The 23,092-nt window shown below is 40.3% G+C and overlaps 1 protein-coding gene and 1 long non-coding RNA gene across 6 annotated transcripts in view; both read right to left on the bottom strand.

Annotated features, from left to right (window-relative positions):
- The window catches only part of LOC138172841 (uncharacterized), a 578,919-nt gene that overhangs the window by 110,839 nt on the left and 444,988 nt on the right, over window positions 1-23,092 (bottom strand). The window lies entirely within an intron of this gene.
- LOC138172796 (PDZ domain-containing protein 2-like) overlaps window positions 1-23,092 on the bottom strand; it is a 494,585-nt gene that overhangs the window by 57,791 nt on the left and 413,702 nt on the right. For all 5 annotated transcript variants that reach the window (XM_069102680.1, XM_069102689.1, XM_069102671.1 and 2 more), the window contains 6 exons: window positions 14,719-14,838; window positions 13,736-13,850; window positions 11,164-11,237; window positions 10,226-10,451; window positions 8,908-9,025; window positions 7,493-7,625 (listed from right to left, as the gene is read on the bottom strand). In XM_069102680.1, the coding sequence (XP_068958781.1) occupies window positions 7,493-7,625; window positions 8,908-9,025; window positions 10,226-10,451; window positions 11,164-11,237; window positions 13,736-13,850; window positions 14,719-14,838 (786 nt within the window). The remainder of the gene's footprint in view (window positions 1-7,492; window positions 7,626-8,907; window positions 9,026-10,225; window positions 10,452-11,163; window positions 11,238-13,735; window positions 13,851-14,718; window positions 14,839-23,092) is intronic.

Here is a 23,092-nt window from a genome sequence, read left to right as displayed (position 1 = left end):
TTTTTCTGAATGGCATGGGAACAGTTAGACAAGGGAAGAGAAGCTTGTGAAACAAAGGTACAAATACAAGTTAATCATTATCCCATATACTAAGCCTGGGATCCATCTGAGCTACTAAAGTGTGTGTTACATCTGAGCTATTTAGCTTAAAATTATATTCTTTCCACAGCCTAAATAGTTTAGTAAAAGGGTACTTGACCTAGCTCCCAACAGCAATAGTTTTAGATTCCCAGGTACCCTGAAGCCCATCCCTCTAAGTAAGCAGAGCCTGAAGTTTTTACTTCAAGTTTCCCAAAACCTCTCCTCAATGCTCCAGGCAAATCAACCACCCCATAACCAGGGTATAGAGGTATATTTGGTAGAGCATAGACTGATAATGTGCTTTGAGTGTGATGAATTTGGAAAAATGGAGGGTTTTCCCCTGAAATACAGAGTTCACTCTGTACCATGAAGCCCCAACTTCAGTACCATCTAAGAGGTCTCTCCCTTGTTGCAAATAATCACTTTGCTTGTTCTAGTGCCAAGGAATTAAAGAAGGTTGCTAAGGACTCCTGGAAAACAATGGAGCAGGGAGAAAACACCCCAGAATATAGAGCAAAAAGGAAAAAAAAAACACAGAGAAGTACAGCTAAGAGAAAGATGAAAGAGAGAAAATCACAAAAGTGAGAAAAAGCTTGTCAGTGAGAAACAGTGTGTTCTGAACTCTGCACTGACTGGTTGTGTGACCTAGTATAAATCATTTAACCCTGAGTCTCAATTCATCTGTAAAGTGGGGAGATGAGAAAAAGAGAGGAGAAAATGAAGTCAGAAGTCAACTAACGTCTTCACTTGGTAAGATCAATCATTCTTATATGTAATTTGGAAATGCAATTAATGTCATCTCACAGTTTATATTATTGTTCTATTTCTACACTGTATATTGTAAAACCTGAGTCAGGAAAAAAAATTGTGTAAGACCAGTAATATTGCTTTAACCCTGACTTGTAATGTGTATATCTGCTATTAAAAAAAAACAAAACCAAAAACTTGTAAGATTGTTAACTAAGCTCTTTTGGGCTACTGTTTAAATGTTAAAATCTAAAATTGTTAATTGATTACTGTATGAAAACTTGTCTGACTAGTCCTGTCCATTCAGAGCAGTCTCTCCTGCTTAGAATTTATATAAATTTTCCTTATGTTGTAAAACTGTCAAATCCCCTAGAAACTGTCTCTATTTATTAGGCAAGGTCATTCAGCCTGAGAAAGGAACTTTCTTTTTTAAGCAATCAGGGTTAAGTAACTTACTCAAGGTTACATGGCCAGGTGTTTCTGGGTGGGTGCTAAGTGTCTGAGCCCGGAATCGATTCCCAGGTCATCCCGACACTGGAGCCGGTGCTCTTACTCGCTGTGCTACCTGGCCACCCCAAGGAACTAGTTTTTAAATAAACCTATCTTGCTAAGAATTTGCAAAGATTAAAAAGTATTTCTATAAATTGGCTTTTATATTTTAGAAGGATGGTAAATGGAATTCCTTACATTTTAAGATTTGATACATCTTTATTACTTATTACAGCCCCATGAGAATAGAAATAATTGTAACTGGCTCTAAGCTGTGATTGGTGAAGCTTTTTGTTTACGGTAAAAAGCACTTGGGACCATAACTAAATTTTATTTTGAGTTTGAATTTGGGTATAGTTGTCTGCATTAAATCAGTGTCTGAAAAAGAAATGCCACTAGCTACTCAGAAGAAATGTGATCCTGTACTGTCAACAGGTAGAAGTCTACATTTGGTAATGACCAAAGGGACAATCTTAGCCTCTGTCTGGGAATGGGATCCCTCCTGGCTCAGTTTACCCATGCGGTTCCTTTGAAAAGGAATGTTTCCCACCTATTCCTGAGTCTAGCTATGAGATGGAACAGATGCTGCATGAGATGGAATATCTGTAACTGTAACTGAATTTATACAGAACCAAGGATGTTTTCTCCTGGCACATTTGGAATGTCACATGTCCCTGCTTTTTCCTTCTATAACAGGTCCATATGCTCAGAGCAAGTAATCAGTAAAAGATATGAGCTCTTTTATGTTAGCTTATTGGAGAATCTAATATTATTTTTATCTAGAATTAAAACATGTGCAGAAAGTTATGCAAACTGCTTAAGATCATTTTAAAAGTTTTTAATTAACTTCCTTCATAAAGTTTTAGTGATCACTGAAATTGTGTTGAAGGAAAATATTTTTAGAAGAAATTTTTTAAATCTCTAGTGTGATTTTAAGAGACCCACTAAAATCTCCTTTTGCAAGACATATTTATTGCTAAATTGATGTAACAAATTTAAAGCAGAAAAGAATGTGCTGTTTTAATCTGAATTTGTAGTTATTCCATCATCTAAGCAAGTGCTAACATTTGTAATTGAATGCAAATGTGTAAAATTCATTCCCCTTTTTGAAATTTTGTTCGGCACCCCACCTTCTATTGTATTTCAGGTGGTGAATGCTGTTATGTATGATTGTTAATGAGTTACTTCTCAAGTCCCTCCAAGCTCTCCAAGACATCCAGGACACAGTCTGAGCGGTGTATCAGACCACTCTGCTGTCAAGGTGGCCAGAAGAAAAGCCTGGATCCACCCCTCAAACATCAAGGCGACGGCTCCTCCCGACCCACCAGACCTGTGGGTAACAGAGCCAGCTGGTGACTTACAACTGAAGAGTAAGAGACTGTCCTGACGCTCCTGTTCCTGGCATTCCTGCCTTTGGCCAGTTCCAACTCCTACGCTCCCACCTTGTATTCTTGGACTCTTACTAAGACAATTGATGGGACTCTAATTGCAAAAATGTGACTCATGGCCAGCCCACCCTTTTTCTTTGATCACTGTGCCCTGGTCGACCCAGGTTCATGTTGTTTCTCTATACAGGCATGTATTCGGGGGGGGGGGGAGGGGGGACAATGGTGCTGCTTGTGGAGCAGAAAAGCAGCCTTTGGTCAACCCAGTCGTATGTCTGCCCTGAGGATGGGTCTCCCGATTATGGGGGACAGGGAAATATCACTGCCAATTGAGATTGTGTAACCATTGCTGACTGGGTCTCCGGTGGCAGCTGTGACCACCACATTTCATTTCATTGTAATACCCTTAAGTCATGTAACCCAGTTGTCATCAGGGTTTTGGATTGAACCAAACAGGATTGGAAAACTGGGACACCTTGGGAATCAGGTTTTATGTCACAGGAAGGGACTCCGGGGCCTTGTTTACTATTCAACGTACTCCGGTGCCAAGGGATCTTACTCCCACCAATCCCAACCCAGTATTCAACCCACCTCCCGGTGGCGATCGAACCCGGATGGCCCCCCCTATTTCACCCATTACTATCACCCCTGAAGACTCGGGCAGCTGACTGCTTGTATGCAGGAATACCTTTCTGCTAGCAGCCCCCATTTTAGTCCCTATCCTAGTTGGCCTTGGTATGGCAGGATTGGCAACAGTGGGTACCACAGCCCTAGTGCGAGGGAACAGTCCCCTGGACTCAGTTGAGTCCGAGTTTCAACTATGAACAAGAAAAAGGGGGAAGTGAAGTGCCCACCAGAAATTATACACCAAAGTCCCCTAAACCTGCTAGAAGGGGACCCCTACCAGGGTCCCTAGAAACCACCTAATAGGCCATAATAGTGAGGGAATGTTTCACCTGTGTTGGTAGAAACATACCCCAGATACAAGTTTGTTCTTGTTAGCCCAGACACAAGTCTGTTCTTGCTAGGTACCCAAGACTTTACTAGAAATGGTACCCCCCTCCCCTTGGAACCACATTTTGTTGATTAGCAACACCTAGTTCTATAAAAGTATACCTTTCAGAAGACTCGGTGCCTTCAGAAGCCTTCCTTATTAGGGAGGCAGTCACCGCAGTTAATAAACACTCCTATCAAATTATAATTGGCTTTGCTGTCATGTCCATTTCATGGTCAGAAGCTGTATTTCAACCCAGGTCTTCCTGACTCCAGATTCCACTCTGGATAATAGCTAAAAGGGTCAAAGTACAAAGGATTAATCAATAGAAAATGAAGCAAGCTGGAAAGGAATTAAGGAAAATGACTAGAGAAGGGCTTCTATTTCATACCACATTTTTGTCCAGGAAACCTCTTGAAAGGACAATCCACCCAAGAATTTCTATAGAAACAAGCCAAAAAGACCTCTGAGAATCCAAAAGCAATGCCAGAAAGCTCATGTAGTTTCTTTCAAGGACAATCCTTGTGACCTTTGCTGAAACCCTACTTAGTCTGGCATGGAGATGCACTTTAATCAATCTTAGACATCTGGTTTCTCAACCCACAGAAGATCAGAGAATCAAATTGGATAGATACTAGGATTTAGAGTTAGAAAAGACCTCTGGAGGTCATCCAATGGGACCCCTCAGGGAACTGAGTCCCACAGAGGTTGAATGATGCGATTCCTGGCACACAGGTGAAGTAGGTGCCAGAACCATAATTGGAATCCAGATTCTCTGCCTCTAAATCCATTGTTCTCTGGAACCAGGAAGAGAAGGGGGTTGGGAGAGTGTGGCAGAACTGCTAAAGAAAGACACTGGCTGCTGCAAGATGTCAAAGCCAATAATAAGGGAATGGAGATGATTAAGACATGGATGGGCTGCTATCTGCATGGTGGAAGGGGTGCACACACTGATAGGATCACAGATCCATACTCAGTTCATAACTTTGTCAAACAATGTTGGACATTTTCCCTATTACACATTGCTCTGCACATTTGATTTCCTTTCTATCTGAAACATGAGAATAGGATAGACAAGAAACCCTCACCTCCTTTTCCCAGTGGAAAGGACAGTGGATTTGAGGACAGAATAGTCAGAACCCTGCTTCTTCGAGTAACTGGGTCTATGAACCTGGTAAATCCCTGTAGCTCTTCAGGCTTCAAGGTTACTTGTCTGCGAAATGAAAGAGCTCCCCAGTGTTTTCTTTGCCTTCCTCTACCCTTGTGCCACCCCCTCCTCTTCTTGCATTTCCCCCTGCCCCCTCCCACCTAAGGCTCCTGAATCTCTCCTCATTTCTCAGTACAAGTATCACTTGAGACAGTGCCCTAGGTGATAAGGTTCTGATGCTGGCCCCAGCATCTCCCAACATGGGAAGGGAGAAAAATACCCCCAAGGCCTACTTCAGATGGTGGCCTGAAGAAGCCCACAGTTGTCTAATCATTTAAATGTCTGTTCAATTAGAAAATGGTTATTGATCTCTAGTACATTCTACTTCCTATTACCATACAGATAGGCTGTGTGGTACAATTAAAAGGTGTTGATGTCGAAGCATCTGGGTTGCAATCCTGTCTCTGCCTTGGGAAACCATTTTGAGAAATCACTCTTTGGGCTTTAATTTCCTCATCTGCAAAATAAAGGGACTGGACCAAATAATAATACCTAATATTGTAAATGCCTTACAGTTTCATTCTTAAAATTATTTTATCCTCAAAATTGCCCTGACAGGTGTTAATGACTTCAAAAGTCCCTTCCAGCTGTAGGATCAAGAACATGTAGAGCTTTTCCTCTTTCCCTTGGAGATGTCCTCAAAAAACAAGTTTAAAAGAACCCTATTCTTAGGAAGGGAATGTACAGATACAGTGAAAAGCCTATGGAGGAGAATGTAAATCTAACCTTTATATTTTATGGCCTATAGAATTTTAAGATGTGTAGTTACATCTAGTGATACCTAGTGATAGCAGGAAGGTTTCCAATACGAATTTTAAAAATTAAACACAAGAGTTTCTTCAATCACAGTGCAAGAAGCTGTCCCATGTTATCCCACTATAATACTTCACCAGGATTGCTTTTTAAATGACCTTAAAAACGAAGTTCTCTATATAGTTTATCTGAAAGGCCCATTTTTTTTTTTTATTGCATTCATGGTTTAGAGGAAGTAAGACCCATAATCTAAGGCGTTTGAAAGCTTACAAAACCAACCTTCATTCTTTTTTTTTTTCCTATTGGCAGAGATACCCTTACCTCAAAAGAAAAAACTGACCATTTCCTGGACACATACTCTAAGTCCTCAACAAAAAAGTGAAGTTCTCCTTAGAGAAGGAAACCTCTTCTCTTCTAACTGAAGAGATTTCTCTTTCTGATAGGAATGTTTTATGAACTTAGCCCTAGAGTGCTAGAGAAATGCCCAGACAAAAAAGACTGAAATGTTCAATAGTTGACTAGTTCAAGTGTATCACTTAACTCTGCGAACCTCAATGAAATTAGATTCCAAATGATGAGAACAAATCTCACCAAAAAAGTACTCTACTTATAGCTCTAATTTCATTGACCATTTAATTTATGCCTCCTGTCACATGATCATTGCTTGTCATCAGTTACCACTGATTTGATCCTGAAACAACTGTAATTCAAGAATGGGATTGGACCCATGGAAAGGGGAACTTTTTTTGAGGAAACTCCTACCGAGTGCAGGTCCACACCTTCTCTATGGTCAGTGTGTTGTAGAGAGTTGCCCAAAACATTAGGTGACTTGCTCAGGGTCACAGAGCCAGTATAGGTCACAGGAAGAATGTCACCTCAGGTCATACCAGATTTAAAGCAGGTCCCCTATCTACTATACCAGACTTGCCTGCAGCCTCTCATTACTGACTACAATAATGCCACCACAATCATAATACTTCGCTCTGGAAAAACAGAGTTTGAATCAGAAAGTTTGAAAATTTCTGTAACCTTCTGGAAAAAAATTTTCATTTACTGCTAAGCATAATTTAGTCTGTTTGGCCTAAATGAAAAAAAGATCTGGCAAACTGATATGAAGTGGTGGCTCCTTCCCAAGATGGCAGCAATAATTCTGTAATTATCAATAGCACTGCCAAAACATTGTATGTTAAAAATAAAAGGTTCTGGGGCAGCTAGGTGGCTCAGTGAATAAAACGCCAGCCCTGGAGTAAGGAGGATCGGAGTTTGGTTCCATGCTCAGACACAACACGCACACAAAAAAACTATCCATGTAACCGGGTAAGTTACTTAACCCCAACTGCCCTCCAAAAATGGCAAAAAAAGAAAAGGTTCTATGACCATCAATCTTCCCCTTCCTCCCCTCTACCAAATACAGTGTTGATAAGACCAAGGTCAAGGTCCTACATCCACACAAGTAAGTTGGGTTTACTCTGTCTTTTGCTTCAAAATAAACTAGTCCTGATCAGGTCTGCCTACCCCATAGACTTGGTGTTTTGATATGATACTGTTCAACTTTAGAAATACTCTCTGCCTTCCTCCTCTTTTAGAAGTGGTCACTGGGTTTGGAGTTATTGTATTGTTTCCCCATACTTTGTGTGAAACAAAAAGGTAACTCTTCCATTTACAGGATATTTAGCAAAGTTCTCTTGGTCCTAATGGGGACCTGGCAAGTTCATTCCATGTAAAGCGACCAGGATTGATCAATCACTGTTCCTAAGGAAGCCCAACCATGCCTTTTGATTGGAAAATGCACAATAGCCCCTCTTTTAAGCCAAGGGACTGAATTCCATACTTCACCTTAGGGTTTGGGTGACGACTAATGATGAGGCTAACTGGTCCTGGTCCACACTCACTCAGGATGGCATAGGCTTCACTTAATGCAGCATGGCGGAGGCTAACAGAATGTGCTTCTAAGATTTGGTCACCCCGGCTAAAGAGGCAAACAGAAGAGCATTTCAGTTAGTACTTGGCTTCTTGCTGGAGATTTCTTGGGGAAGGAAAAATATCTTTTACTATCTCTCCTCAATGACTCCTCTCCCTTGTGCAATAAAACATTCCACTACAACAAATATAATTCAGCAAAATGAAACCACAGATTGGCAATGTTTGAAAATGAATGTCTTCTTTAACACCTGATGTCCACCAACTTACTGCTGAAGGACAAAAGGCATGCTTCAGAAATATGTCCAAAGACAAATTTCTCACAGAAATTTTAGGTTGAAAAATGGCCTCCCATCTTCCACTGGTTACTGATACCATACCAGATTATTCATAACATCAACTTAAAACAAATTAGACCGGATGTTGGTATAGGGCACTGGTTTCCTTATTCCTGCCATCTTGAAATGATTAGTATAACATAATTTACAGAAAAAAGCTCACAAAAGCCTGCTAAAGAATTTGCAAAACCATTTCAAACTTGAGCTAATGAGAAATTTGGGACGCGTTGCCTATTTTCCCTTGAAATTAGGTACAGGGAAGGAAGCTTTATAAAACAAAGATGCTTTTGTCTAAGAATTTAAGTATGTTCTCTTGGTGGGCTCCAGACATATGGAAGCATTCAAAAAAGAATCATCATCTTGTGATGTCATTTAAGAAAATATATGCTTTTAGTCATCAAGAAAAAAATTTTCTAATGTGCTTTTCCACAATTTATTGATTCCTTTTTAATGTGCATATTCACAGTGAAAATCAACTAATAATATACTATGATAGAATAATAAATACCCCAAAGGCCAATGCAGGTAATACAATTGGAACAATCCTCAAACTTCCCTGGGGATGCTATGTGGCTAGGGAAATATGAGGAGCTTTAAGCAGTGTTCCTTCTTGCAGTTTTACTAGCTTGTTATGAATAGGTGGGTTTAGCTCTGCCCCAGGTACCCCTTAAACAAGTCCCGTAAAGGCAACGTCAAAAAATGCGATGAGGCAGTTCAACATAAGATGATGTTGTCTGGATGGTTCATCTTTGACATCTCTCTGCTCAACATTTCCCTCAGTCTGAATACAGGAGGAGTTACATATGGGGACACACACACTCACACAGAATACTATATACGCAAGATACAAATTAAATCTATTTCATTAGATCCATACCTCATCAATATGTATATGCATTTCTACCTTAGCATTGTCCTGTTGTGTGGTAGTCATCTTTCTAAGGATTTCTGGAACTGGCTTATTGATCCCATGCTAACAAGCTCACACCTTACCTTAGTCTGCTGTCCATCTTGGCTGCTGATCCTGGGGCAAGGCTATGAATGTAGATGCCTGGAGAGCTATTTTCCAAGGTTAGACAGCAGGCACCAATGCCTAATCCGACTCCTGGCTCTGTGAAAAGCAGAATAGAAAGGAAATAAACAGAAAGAAAAAACCACAACAGAAAACAGTTTTATCCCTTTTGAAGGAGAACATATCACATGCCTACATAGGTTCTTGGAACAAATTCCTCTTTTCACCAATAACTTCTCATTCTGTGGCCGGAATCAGATTGTGAACCAATACATACTTAACCCCTTATCATCTCTTAGCCCTTTCCCAAAAACTCTCTGAGAAAAGGGGGTATCTGTTGTGTTAATCAGGGAAGTCACTGTAGAATTGGAGGTCCACTGTCAATCATCTTCTTAAATGACTCAACACTGGCTTAATCAGGGACTGATTCTAGAAGGTCCTTGAGTCTCTCCTTCCTTTCTTCAGCTTTGACTCTTTACTCAATTTGCTGCTCCAAAGGCATTTCTCCCAAGAGTGAGCAGAAGACAGAAATGGAGATGAGAATGAATGATGTTTGATCTGTGGCCTTTTTGTTTATCCTCATCTGTTTCCATGAATGACTGACTGATAACTGTAATCATCTTGAATAATTATAGTTGTTCTGTGACTGAGTCTCCCTAGGCCAGAGAGGCAATGGATACTCATGGACATCATCCCACAACCCACCATCATGGGAGTTTTGACCTTCTCTGTTTCTGACTTGAAGTGGTTTGCGCCTTCCTTAAGCAGCCTGGTATCCTCTACTCTCAGAGTCTCAGCATATTGATGCAAGACTTAGTTCAGACAACATATTGGTTTTAGACCTGTGGAAGCTCAGAACTCCTGAGCTCAAGCAATCCATCAGCCTCTACTACTCCAGTAACAGTGAGTTTATAGGCATGTGTCACCAAGCCTGGATGAATAAATTTTTTTAAAACCACTTCTAAAATCTTCTCTTTAGCTTCAGAATCAGAGTATCTAGTACATTCTTCAGTTTGATATATGGGACTTTATCTGAGGAGTGGGTCACTGGGATTCTTTCCCTTATCTACAATGACTCTATGCACCACTTAAGATCCCAGTGTCTTTCTGGAGGGTACCATGTATGTGGCTCTGGTGGCAGGTTAGTTTTTTCACCATACAGGCAAAGTGAACTTTGCCATAAGTGTGAATTCAGAAGTTCAGATGGAATTCAGGAGAATATGAAGAGAGAAGCAGATTATAAAGGCTAAAATATCCTTTACAAGAGAACAAGACCTAATGGGGAGTACATCATCTCACCTTTGTTGAGTGTGACTTCCATGACAATCCTGTCCTTGGGTCCTGGGCCTTTTCGACCCAAACAAGAAGAATCTCCTTCATCTAAGCCTGGTGCAGGAGTTCCTCCACTGGCATTAGAATTTGGGGAACTGGATCGGCTCATTAGTGTGGGTGTTGGGCATGGAGTAAGGCTTGGGCTGCGTAACCTTGTGCGTACTGTCAGGGTCACAACACCTTTCTTGAGTTGCTATGGAAACAAAAAACATTAGTAAAGCAGGAATAGAGAGAATGCATTTATAACAAAAGTGGGGAATAATCTCACCAAAATTGGAAGACAATAAGGAAAAATCATGTTGGTTAAAAAAGAACATCAACAGGGGCAGCCAGGTAGCACAGCGAGTAAGAGCACTGGCTCCAGTGTTGAGAAGACCTGGAGATCAAATCCCAGGCCCAGACACTTAGCACCCACCCAGAAACACCTGGCCGTGTAACCTTGAGCAATTTACTTAACCCCAATTGCTTAGGGGTGGCCAGATGGCTCAGCGAGTACGAGCACCGGCTCCAGTGTCGGGATGACCTGGATCAAATCCGGGCTCAGATACTTAGCACCACACCCAGAAATAACCGGCTGTGTAACCTTGAGCAAGTTACTTAACACCAATTGCTTTAATAAAAAAAAAAAGAACATCAACAAAATATTTTTTTAATTTACAGAAGAAAACAAAAAAAGTGCAAAAGAGACACAGCAGTTTTGTCACTGTCATATATATATGTGTGTGTGTGTATATACACGCATACATACATATACTTTTATATAATTGAAGTTCAGTAACTCATTCAAGCCCCTGGTTTTGTCTAATTAAATATTTTTTTATTTATGATTGCTACATTTATAATACAAGATAAATTTAATGATAAATTTTACAAAACAAAACACATGTCTGTTATCATTCTGTTACCTTAAAGGTCTGAATGGCTTCTTGGTGGGTCAGTCCCTGTAGAGATTCTCCATTCACTTCAAGGATTTCATCCCCTAATAATCCAAAGCAAGACCAAGTTAACATTCTCCTAGAGCCTACAGGAATATACTGACTAGGCCATTAAGAGTAATGGGTTCCTACTAGGTCCTTGATTTATTACTTTGCACAAGATGACTTTTATTATTATTCCAACCTATTTTCATTTGTATCATCTAATAAGATGGTAATGAAACCAGTCAATGAATGATAGGGAGAATTCTTCATCAGCAATCGAAGACCTTAAGTCTTTGATAAAAACAAACTCCTAGAATCATTATTTGATTCATTTCAACAAGCAATCTTAAATATCCCCTGGGGACCTGGATTAACTGCTGGGGATAAAATGACTAACACAAAGAACAGTCCCTTCCCTCACAGACCTTATCTTGTACTGGCATGTAAGCTACAGGTGTGATTTCTTAGCCAAATTCTCAGTTTGGCAGTAAATACCCTAATGCCTGGAGTAACAGCAGCAATGAAGCATTAGCCCATAGCATTTCCCAGCCAATTCTTACATGTAGAGGAGACCAAGGTGCCCAAGGCACTAGAATGCTTGGGCAGTAGTTACTGAGGACATTGGGAAAAAGATTATGTCCTGAAGACTAAGGTAATGCCACCTTTAGAAATCACCCCATTTCCCAATATCTATCTTCTTACTGACATTTCCAGGCACTCAGTCACTGAGCTTAAAGGCCACTGTATGCTTCTACCTAGATTGCTGTGTAATGTCAGATCTTTCCCTGATAATCCCGGACACATCTTCTTCATTAAAAGAAGCATGGCCAGGGCATTACAGAGCTTAACCCTGTGCATACTGTCAGGGTCATAACACCTTTCTTGAGTTGCTATGGAAACAAAAACATCAGTAAAGCCGGAATAGAGAGAGTGCATTTATATTGCTTGCTTATGTCACTAGAAGAAGGGAAAGGGCTTGAACATGTTAGTGACTCTTCTGAGCTGTGAGTCCTGCAAGTTGTACCATGTGATAGTCAAGGCTCAGTCTGTTCCTGGGTACCACAGCAACAAAGAGAAGAGAAATGGCCAACAAAGAACAAATAAAAAATAGAAAGTACTTTCCCAGATGAGTGACTTCCCACACATACTCCAAGAGCCGTAACTAGGAATATTCTGTTACACAGGATGTGGATCTTGAGTCACAAAGCTGTTTGTGAGGAAAGACCCAGGAAAGCTACTTGGCCTTTGCTGGGAAGGCTACCTCCAAGGAAGGGAGCAGGGTTACAGGCTAAGGAGAATTCACCTAAGGCATAGCCATGATAATTTCTGATTTAACTCATTCTTCATGCCAACTCCATGCTAAGCTCCATTGTTTCTCCCTGTTGAAGAAGTACAAGGGCTATCAGGGCTTTCTTCATCTGGGAACCTTAGGACAAAAGCCTAGTTACAGCATCTGAACCCAAGAGCACAACATTGTCCTCAAAATATAAAGGTATCCTGTGGTTCCTTATGGGAACCTCATAGAAAATGAAAACATGACCTCATCCACATCTGTTACTAGCTTGCTCTTGCCCACTTAGGTCATACATACATCCTCAGCTGGAAGGGACCATCGTGATCATCTAAGTCCAGCCCCCTCATCCTTACAATGAGGGAAGTGAGTCCCAGAAAAGTAAAGTGACTTGTCCAAGGTCACACATGTACTAATTGAGAAAAGAATGCTATATGAGAAATATTTGGAGGCTGTATTTAAGAGGATCAGGAACCCTGAACTATTTTGAGTCATTGATCCTTTCTGTATCTTAGGCTCATTCTACTTTGCCCTATTAAGCAAGATGAGCTTCAAGCACATGAACTGAAAAGTAGCGGTTCATTACAGAAATGCTCTGTGACAGTTTCAAACTCAGGACAAAAACTCCACTAGGTAGCTGACCCTTCCTCTAAGGGAGATGAAAAAATGATCATCTGCCATGGAGGTATTCAGCCTGCTCACATCACCCTATTGAAGCACAGATTTCTACCATGATTCCTACTGGGGAGATATCACTAGCTAACACTTTGTGAAGCCAGTTTAAATAATTGTTGAGACCATTTTTCAAAATGACTTCGAAAATACTTTTTTAAGGAAAAGGAAATCTGTTCCTGGCTAAGCAGGGATTGTGTAGCACTAACTGATATTTTAACAAGTCCCAGCCCTGGGAGCTCACTGTGGCTTCATAAAATGCAGAGCTTTTATCTCAATCCAAAGACTCAAAGACACATAGATTATCTACATAAAGAAATGATCTAACTAGTTTCTAGTATAAGATGTATTTAGACAAACCCTCTAAATAAACTGAAGCCATGAAAGAGCTCCTCTGCTGACAAAAGAGACTGCATTTCTGTTTCACCAGTTTCTTGGGCTTTAGGCACTGGGTTTTCTCCTGTGGTCATAGACCTCCAGGGGAAGGCAAGAAGGGATTTCAGAGAAGCTGGGCCATCTTCCCTTTTGTTTGCAGGCATAGATTCATACTTAGTCCAAGCCCTATTCTCATCATATCGGGAGATTCTCTCTTACCTTCTTTGAGTCTTCCGTCTGCAGCAGCTGCTCCATTTGGGAAAATGGTCTTGACAAAAATCCCCATCCGGCCCCTGGCTGAATCCTGACCTCCCACAATACTGAAGCCAAGGCCCTAGACCCAAAGCAGAAAGACAGTTTTTACTGACCATAACACAATAAAAATGATATTGAATAAAGAGTTGCTTTTTAAAAAAAGCATTAAAAATCAACTACAAACTCAAATTTTGAATTCTAAAGAATTTGTGGATCAAAAATCATAGAATTGATGGATAATTTCAGTAAAGGACAACAATGAGACAACATGCCAAAGTCCCTTTCCGGAGACCACTGCTAATATGGTCGTATTCCCAAGTTCAGTAAAGGTAACATTCTAATCACCTGCAGATAAATTATGGCAGGGATTTTCTTCTCCAGTAGTTTTCTGTGATCAGTTTCCTTTGTCATTGACCATATGTTACCTTTAGAGACTTAAAATGGTTCTGAGGAATAGGGAAACCTCATTGCATGCTGCTCTGGTGCTATACTAGTTTCATGATTTTATTTTATTCTTTCCCCCTTCACATTAAGAATGAACCATTTAAAGAGCCCCAGTAATTTTTTACCTAATAATGGAAAACCATTAAGCTCACTGAGAAGATTTAATGGGGACTTGTGCAGAGCTCATAGGCTCTGCCTTAGAGAAACTTTAAAATGAGGGGGCCTCCATTCTGTCGCTAAATTATGTGTCCTGGATCAGGTAGCATTTACGTTTCAAAGGATGGGAGGCAAAATGGAAAAAGATGTAGCTGATCCATTCTATCCTGAACTCAGAGAAAAGAATGTCCAGAGGATACACTTAGAACTACATAAAACTCACATTTTAAAATAGTCTTCCTTAGTTAATTTTTCTCTCACATACATAACAAAACAAAACAATCATAGCCAGAGGTTGAACAAATTGCCTCAGAGGAATGAAATTCCTCTTGAAAGATTGAACTCACCTTGCCTTGTCCTTTCATCAACACAATGTTGGAGATGATGGAGGGCTGAGCTAGTCTCCAAGGGGATTCCACCTGAGCAGTGCTCAAGGACCTAGTTGACTTCTTCACAACATGGTATTCCTAAATAGACCCATATAGGACAACAGTCAGAAATTCTTTTATTTATCTTGCTACTACAGTCTCTTACCTTTCCGTCAAAGTTGTCCTCTGATGCTCACTGTGGCTTGCAGATTTATCTCAGTTCTCCTGAGTTAAGCCAGAGGAATGTAAGCTCTAGAAGGTCCTGTGCTAGGAAGCTTTTCAGCAATGATCCATAGAGGAATTATACAACCTCTTGTCAGGGTAATAGCCTAGCCAAGGCTGGATAGGCTTAGCATCAGGTGGCTCACAGGGTGATGAATTGTTGAGCCATAGCAACTCTTGGGGATTGATCAAGGGTCTGCAATGTGCAGTGTAGGGAATCTCCACAACAATGAAATCACAGCCTTGAAATCTGGAAGGAGAAGTTCATCACCCACAAGAATATTCTAGATTTCAAAGCTCAGCATGAGGGACACAATGAACACTGTTTCCTGTGTCTTTCATAGCCATTCACTCTCACTGGAAGAAAAGAGTTTAGAAAAGACTAGTGGGCTCTTTTGGGATAGCCATGGCTGCCACTGACTACCATCCCCAGCATGTGTCATCCACCTCTAATTGTTTTTAGGAACTCCATTAGTACATTGTGTTTTCCTCTCATCTATGAAGAATGCCATAGAAGCCTATTCCTTGGATTGGATTGGATCCCAAGGACTGGAAACCTGAAGGCCATTGGTATGCAGGGTGACCATTAATGGTCTTGTTCTCATTTGGCAAACATTCCCCATAGTCCCAGTCCCAGGCAGAGGTCAAAACCATGTTTAGAATGTATCAGCAGTTTAAGATCACATCACCCCCTACACATACACACACATAAGCACACAACCTTTGTCCAAAAGGAAAACACAAACCCCATATACACTTAGAGAAGTCACATTCTATAAAAACTTTACTGAGTCTGCTGTAGCTTTTTCTCGAATCCTTCACCTAGAGAAAAGAAAATATTTTCCTACATATACTATACTCTCTAAGTCTGACACACAGCAATTCAAATTCTGACCTTTTTATTTTCAGTGGATCAACTACACAATTTGGGCATACAACATAGAGAGCTATTTACAACATGCAGAAGAAGTTAGGTAGTTATGTAGCAAAGTATGGATCCAGTTTCTTTCTCTGTTATTCTTCCTACAGTTGAAGGTCTTATAAATAGTTCATTTAACTTGATGATTTATAGATTTCCCCAGAAGTTGTACTTATGCCAGCATAGGCAAAAAAATAAAGCAGGAGCCACTTCTTATTTAATAGGGGACTTTTGAGATTACAGAGTGTTCCTTGTTGCCTTAAATTTTATTTTTCTAGCTACTGAGGTAGAAATGAGATTTTTGTCAGTCACATATCTTTAATTGTGCATCATGTAAAACAGTTCTTTTTGGCAGCTTGTCATGTTAGCCTCCTCGACTTTAACTCATCAAAAAGGGTGTGTGTGTGTGTGTGTGTGTGTGTGTGTGTGTGTGAGAGAGAGAGAGACAGAAAGACAGAGAGACTGAGAGACATACCTGGGGGAGGGAGGTAGCATGGGAGGGGTGGTTGAGTATGCCTTTCCTAAGATGATGATGGGAATATGATTACTTCCCATTCATCCCTGGAGTATGGAAGCTTATTCTTAGATTATCAAATGACCTTTTTCTTACCATACTCCATCACCTTCCTCCCCAATACTCTATCAGATCTGTGACCTCATTGAAGTGAGTATACCCCTCCCCCCCATGAAACAAATAGTAACAGGTCTGTGTCTGCCTATCCTATGTGACTCACCAACTTTTCCTCACGTGAGCTCATCATAGAGACTCCATCCAACATACTAGAAGCTTTCCTCGAGTGTCCTTGATGCTGCTAGTAGACCACTGGAACATGGGAAATGTGTATGATTTACCAACCTTGATCTTGATGGGACTGGCCTGTCTTCTATGCCTATCCTGCAGTACTTTGATGACATTCTTTCCACCACCTGCCCTACATGTAACTCTTTTGAGTCATTACAGATGTCACTTAGGAGCCCTGTCCTGCAAAGTCGCAGGGTTTGGACCAATCAGCCCATTGCCCTCTGCAGGAGCATCTGGAAGACTTTGCTGTTTGAAGGGAATCATTCTTCCCTGTGGCTTATGTGCCAAATAACCTCCATGAGAGTGCTTAGCACCTTTAGTGAGCTTTTATGCCTTACTTGATACTACTAATTAAAGGGTCAAAACAATCTACTAGGTTGATATATCTGTTGAGGAATCTTACATGATTTTCACATGCACGAAGGATACACTTTGTTGGAAGGGGACCTTTAAACCAGAATTTGGCACAAATCAATCAAATGCCATTTTATTGTCAATAGTGATAATAACAAACTAGCATTTACATAGTACTTTAAGGTTTGTAAAGTTATTTACATATGTTATCTCATTTAATATTCACAGCCAGCCTGTACTACTAAATATCCTCATTTTACAGATACAGAAACTGAGGAACAGAGAGGTTAAATGACTTGTCCAAGGTCAGAAAGATAGTAAGGATCCAGGGCAGGATTTGACCTCAAGCCATCCCAGCTCTAGCTCCAGCACTCTCCCCATTCTATTATGTAGCTGCCACAAAAATTAGCTAAAAATAAGTGTCATGAGTTCTTACGTTCTCCTTGCTATCTTTCAGTTGGTTCTGTTTCATGATGTAGATTAAAGTAGACTAGAGCTCGCTAAAACCTGGCTGTTTCCTTCTTATTCTCATCTTGTATGCTCTTTACCTGAATGTAGGTTATTCACATACAGTTTTTTACATCTATGGGAAAGTATGCATATGGGTCGACAGCTATTTACATTTTCTCAGTCACCTTTTTTTATCATAATAATAAAGCCTGGGATTTTTTTCCATGTCAGTGATACCTTCCCCTCCTTCAGCTATATTGAGAATTGATCCCTTCATACACTCAGGATTGTGTTGTCTCCAGTATGGCTCTCCTTTGCAGTCTTCTTGGTCCAGTACAGTTGGTTTTCTTCTTTTTTTTTTAAGAAATCGGGGTTAAGTAACTTGCTCAAGGTTACAGGGCCAGTTATTTCTGGGTGTGGTGCTGAGTATCTGAGCCCGGATTTGATCCCCAGGTCATCCCGACACTGGAGCCAGTGCCCTTACTCGCTACAGTTGTTTTTCTATCTTTGTTTCCTTTGATGGCATATCTACTCCCTTAAGTAGCACATCTGGGACTCTGATATTTAGAGTCCAGATGTGATGGCTTTATATCACTTTTGGTGAAAAGACTTAAAACAAATCTTTACAGATCTTTTCCATCTTTCATCTGTTTGATATCCTCCTCTTCGGGTTTCATTTTTTTTTTTAAATGCCCTGTATATTATGATGTTCAGTTGTGTCTCTTTTCAAGCCTCTCACAAATTTGCTTTTTCTTTCATGGCTACAACATGTCTTATGAGATGACACTTCTTATGATCTTTTTTCTGCTGTGAACTTTTAGAAATGAGTTTATATTCTGAACTGGTATTGCCCTTAGCTTCCCTTGATGTTCCCCTGGCTCTCTATAAGGCAAGTGTGGAGAATTTGTTGCCTGAGGTAATTTTTAGGTTCTTTTATGCTATGCTATTGATAATCAGATAGACTTCTATATGAATTTTGTTCTAATTGGGTGTTGTCTTTTCCTCTATCCATTTACTTTTTTTGAAATTGTTATGTTGTTTTAGCCAGCCAAGTTGGGGTGGTTTTCATGGTATGGCATCTTCCCCTGCCCCATACACAACACACTTTTGTTGTCTTCTGGTTTCCTATCAGTTCTGATCTCTGCTCTAACCAGTTTGACCATACACAGATATCCCACTGAGAAAAAGATCCTCACATTGGTAAGAAGCTATTTCATGCCTTTTAAAATAATATGAATTTCATTCTTGTGATTTTACTTGGTGACTGTCATATCCATACATCTTTGTCTTCTTCTGTTGAAGTATTTGTTATACATTTATGTGAAACTTCAGTGTAGCCCACAAATATTTGTACTCCCTCATTCCTCATGCCCTCACCAAAATGCCCAACTTTTTTATTCCACACCAAACTGCTGCTTGATGGTAAAATGATTTAATATATGCCCCCTCTCCCTATCATCCTGTTTCTACCATGACCACATCTACCACTACTGCTGACTCTGACTTTTATACAGGGCTTTAAAGTTTGCAAAGCACTGTACATACATTATTTGAAGCTTCTTTCCTTTTGCTATAGTCTCTAGAACTTAATCTGACACATACCCAGAGGCCAAGCCAGTGTTTGATGGCTGAACTAGATAGATGTCAAGGGTTCGACCACAGCCTGCACACCATTGTGAGGCCCCACTATCTCCTGGCAGCTGAATTCAGTTCTCAGATCCAAGACACACTGCAGGGAGGAAAATCAAGAACCTGAGTTCTTAACAGGACTTTTCCCTCCTCCTGACCTCAAGCCCTGTTGGAAAATAGCACTGCTGAATACCTTCCAGCATGACCAGGGACGGCTTATCCCATCCAGCCTAGCATAGCTCTGTCACCTCAAATGCCTCTAGAACAGTGAGGAATCTTTAATTTAAATCAATTTACCAAGAATTTATTAAATGCCTGGGTGTAGAACTCTGTGCTTGGTACTAGAGGTGAAGTGAACTTTAGATAAATGCAGTCTTGACATTTTTCTTGGCCCTTTTTGGAGTTTTCTTGGTAAAGGTACTTGGGTGGTTTGCCTTTTCTTTCTCCAACTCATTTTAAAGATGAGGAAATGGAGGGAAACAGGACAAAGTAACTTGCCAGGGTCTCTTAGCTTGTAAGTTTCTGAGGCCAGATTTGAACTCACAAAGATGAGTCTTCCTTATTTCAGTCCTGGAACCCTATTTACTGTGCCACCTACCTGCCCCATGATGCCCAGATAACTGTAATACAAAATGATACCATAAGAACATCAGAGAACAAGCACATATACTGCCAGAGACATCCAAGGGGAAAAGAAAAGGTCACAGCCACTTAGAAAGATCAAAGAGTGGGAGGCGGACCGCATGGCATGCAGAGAGAGGCAGGCCAGGCCGCCGTGGTGTGCAGAGGCAGGCCGGAACCAGGCCTGATAAACTTGGCAGCAAGCTGTCCCACAAACCACAAGGGACATTGCCAGGCCTATCAACAAAGGTCTGGGACTGGATGGAGCAGGGTAAGAATCAAATGCAGGGCCCTTGACAGGGACAGCAAATACTCCTGTAACTATCAATCCACAGCCCAGAAATTTAAAAAGCCCCTATTTGGACCTCCAGGAACCAGGATGGGAGAGTGAATCCCAGCTGCTCCAACCCCCCCCCCCCCCCCCCCCCCCCCACCCCGAAAAAAAAAAAAACATAGTAATTATTGCCCCAGGGCAAACCCTAAACAATAAAGGCTGGGGAACCCTAGAGGAAGGGCGTGGCTAGGGTCCTGCCTCAAAATGGGTAGAAAACAGACTGCAAAGACAAAGACTCTGGGGTCCTGCTATCTTCAGAGGGAGGAACTAAATTCAGAGGGAGACTGTGTTGACTCCACACCCACAGCTGAAGCATCATAAAGGAACTGGTCTCAAGCACCAAAGCTTTCCTAGATGAGCTCAAAAGGGACTTTGAAAACCAAATGAGAGAGATAGAAGACAAAATGAATAATTCTCTTAAAAGCAAAATTAGAAAAACATTACAATGAAGAAAACAGCTCCTTAAATAGAAAAAATGTGTGATGTGGAAAAGGAGCTCCAAAATCTAACCAGGGAAAATAATTCACTAAAAACTAGAATCAACCAATTTGAAGAAAATAACTCTGTGAGGAACCAAGAATTAATCAAACAAAACATCAAGAATGAAAAATCAGAAAAAGAGGAAAAATATCTCAATGGAAAAATAACTGACCTGGAAAACAGATCCAGGAGAGATAATCTGAGAATCATAAGCCTACCAGAAAATCAAGATGAAAAAATGAGCCTGGACAACATCCTCCAAGAGTTCATCAAGGAAAACTACCCTGAGATACTTGAACCTGAGGGTAAAATAGAAATGGAGAGAATCCACCAGACATCTCCTGAAAGAGATCCCAAACTGAAAAGTCCTGGAAATGTGGCCAAACTCAAGAACTACCAGGTAAAAGAGAAAATACTTCAAGCAGTCAGAAAAAAACAATTCAAATATCAGGTAACCACAGTGAGGATTGTATAGGATTTGGCAACCTCTACACTGAAAGATCGGAGGCAGTGGAATGCAATTTTTCACAAGGCAAAAGAGCTCGGGCTACAACCAAGGATCACCTACACAGCAAAACTGAACATATTCTTCCAGGCAAGGAGATAGTCATTCATTGACATAACAGATTTCCAGACCTTCCTGATGAAAAAGCCAGAGCTCAGTTATGCGTCTCCAATTACGAGATGCAAGACAGACACAGAAAGGTAAACGAGGAAAACACCACACACACACACACACACACACACACACTCCCTGTTATTTAATAAGAGCAAACTGTTTATAGACAAGTAGAGGGTATGAGTATAAATTACACAAAATGATGATAAAAAAAACCTTATTAAGGGCTAGAAAGGGACTTCAATGGAAGAAGAGGAATGAATGAAGTGGAAAAGGGTAAATTATGCCACATAAAGAGGCATAAAAACAATATAGCAGAGGGAAAGAAGGGAGGGAGATGAGTAGTATATGAGCTTTCCCCTCATTAGTTCTAGTGCAAGGAGGGAATAACAAAACCAGTTAAGAATAGGCCTCTAGGAGAAGAGATACAAAACATATACTAACAGAGGGAAAGAGGGGAGGGGGAGGAGCTTTGCATGAGATTTGTTCCTGTCACTCTTGGTGTGAAGAAGAAAGAATATACTACATTAAGTATAAAAATATCCTACAGGCAGTAGGAGGGGGAAAGGGCTACAAAAGCAGGGGTGGTTAGAAGACAGGGAAGAAGTAAGGGGAGGAAAAGGGAGTGAGGCTGAGAAGAAGTGAATACTGAGGGAGGTGGTGGTCAAAAGGAAAGCTATTAATGAGGGGAAGGGAGAAAGGGAGAAAAAATATAAGCATAAACAGAGGAGGGAATAGGATGGTGGAAAAGAAACAAATAGTAATCATAACTGTGAATGTGAAAGGAATTAGCTCTCCCATAAAACAGAGGTGGATAGCAGAATGGATTAAAAACCATAATCCTACAATATGCTGTTTACAAGAAACACATCTGAAACAGAGGGATACACACTGTGTAAAGGTAAAAGGCTGGAGTAAAATATATCATGCCTCAGCTGAAGTAAAAAAAGCAGGGGTAGCAATCCTTAACTCAGATAAAGCAAAAGTAAAAATTGATCTAATTAAAAGAGATAAGGTAGGAAATTATATCCTGCTAAAAGGCACCATCGAGAATGAAGCAATATCATTACTTAACACATATGCACCAAGTGGTAAAGCATCCAAATTCTTAGAGGAGAAGGCAAGGGAATTAGAGGAAGAAATGGATAGCAAAACTATACTGCTGGGGGACCTTAATCTCCCCCTCTCTGAACTTGATGAATCCAACCTCAAAATAAACAAGAAAGAAGTTAAGGAGGTGAATAGAATTTTAGAGAGGGTAGGTATGATAGATCTCTGGAGAAAACTGAAAGAGGATAAAAAGGGATGTACCTTCTTCTCAGCAGTACATGGCACATACACAAAAACTGACCATGTACTAGGACATAAAAACCTCACAATTCAGTACAGGAAGGCAGAAATATTAAATGCATCATTCTCGATCATGATACAATAAAAATCATATGCAATAAAAGGCCATGGAAAGACAGACTAAAAACTAATTGGTACCTAAACAATTTAATCCTAAAGAATGAGTGGATCAAACAAGAAATCATAGAAAAAACCAGTAACTTCATTCAAGAGAATGACAATAATAAGACAACATACCAAAATTTGTGGAATGCAGCAAAGGCAGTCCTTAGGGGAAGTTTTATATCCCTGAGCCCATACATGAATAAATTAGAGAAAAAGGAGGTCAATGAATTGGGTATGCAATTGAAAAAGCTAGAAAAAGAACAAATTGAAAATCCCCAATTAAATACTAAATTAGAAATGCTGAAAACCAAGGGAGAGATTAATAAAACTGAAATTAAGAAAACTATTGAATAAATAAATAAAACTAAGAGCTGGTTTTATGAAAAAAAAAACAATAAAAATGATAGACCCTTAGTCAACATGATAAAAAAAAGAAAGAAGAAAATCAAATTATGAGTATCAAAAATA

The sequence above is a fragment of the Petaurus breviceps genome, unplaced genomic scaffold (assembly GCF_028583685.1).
Source record: "Petaurus breviceps papuanus isolate PSGF00001 unplaced genomic scaffold, PetGlider_PUasm1.0 129, whole genome shotgun sequence".
Lineage (NCBI taxonomy): Eukaryota > Metazoa > Chordata > Mammalia > Diprotodontia > Petauridae > Petaurus > Petaurus breviceps.
This window is presented reverse-complemented; position numbering and strand designations above follow the sequence as displayed.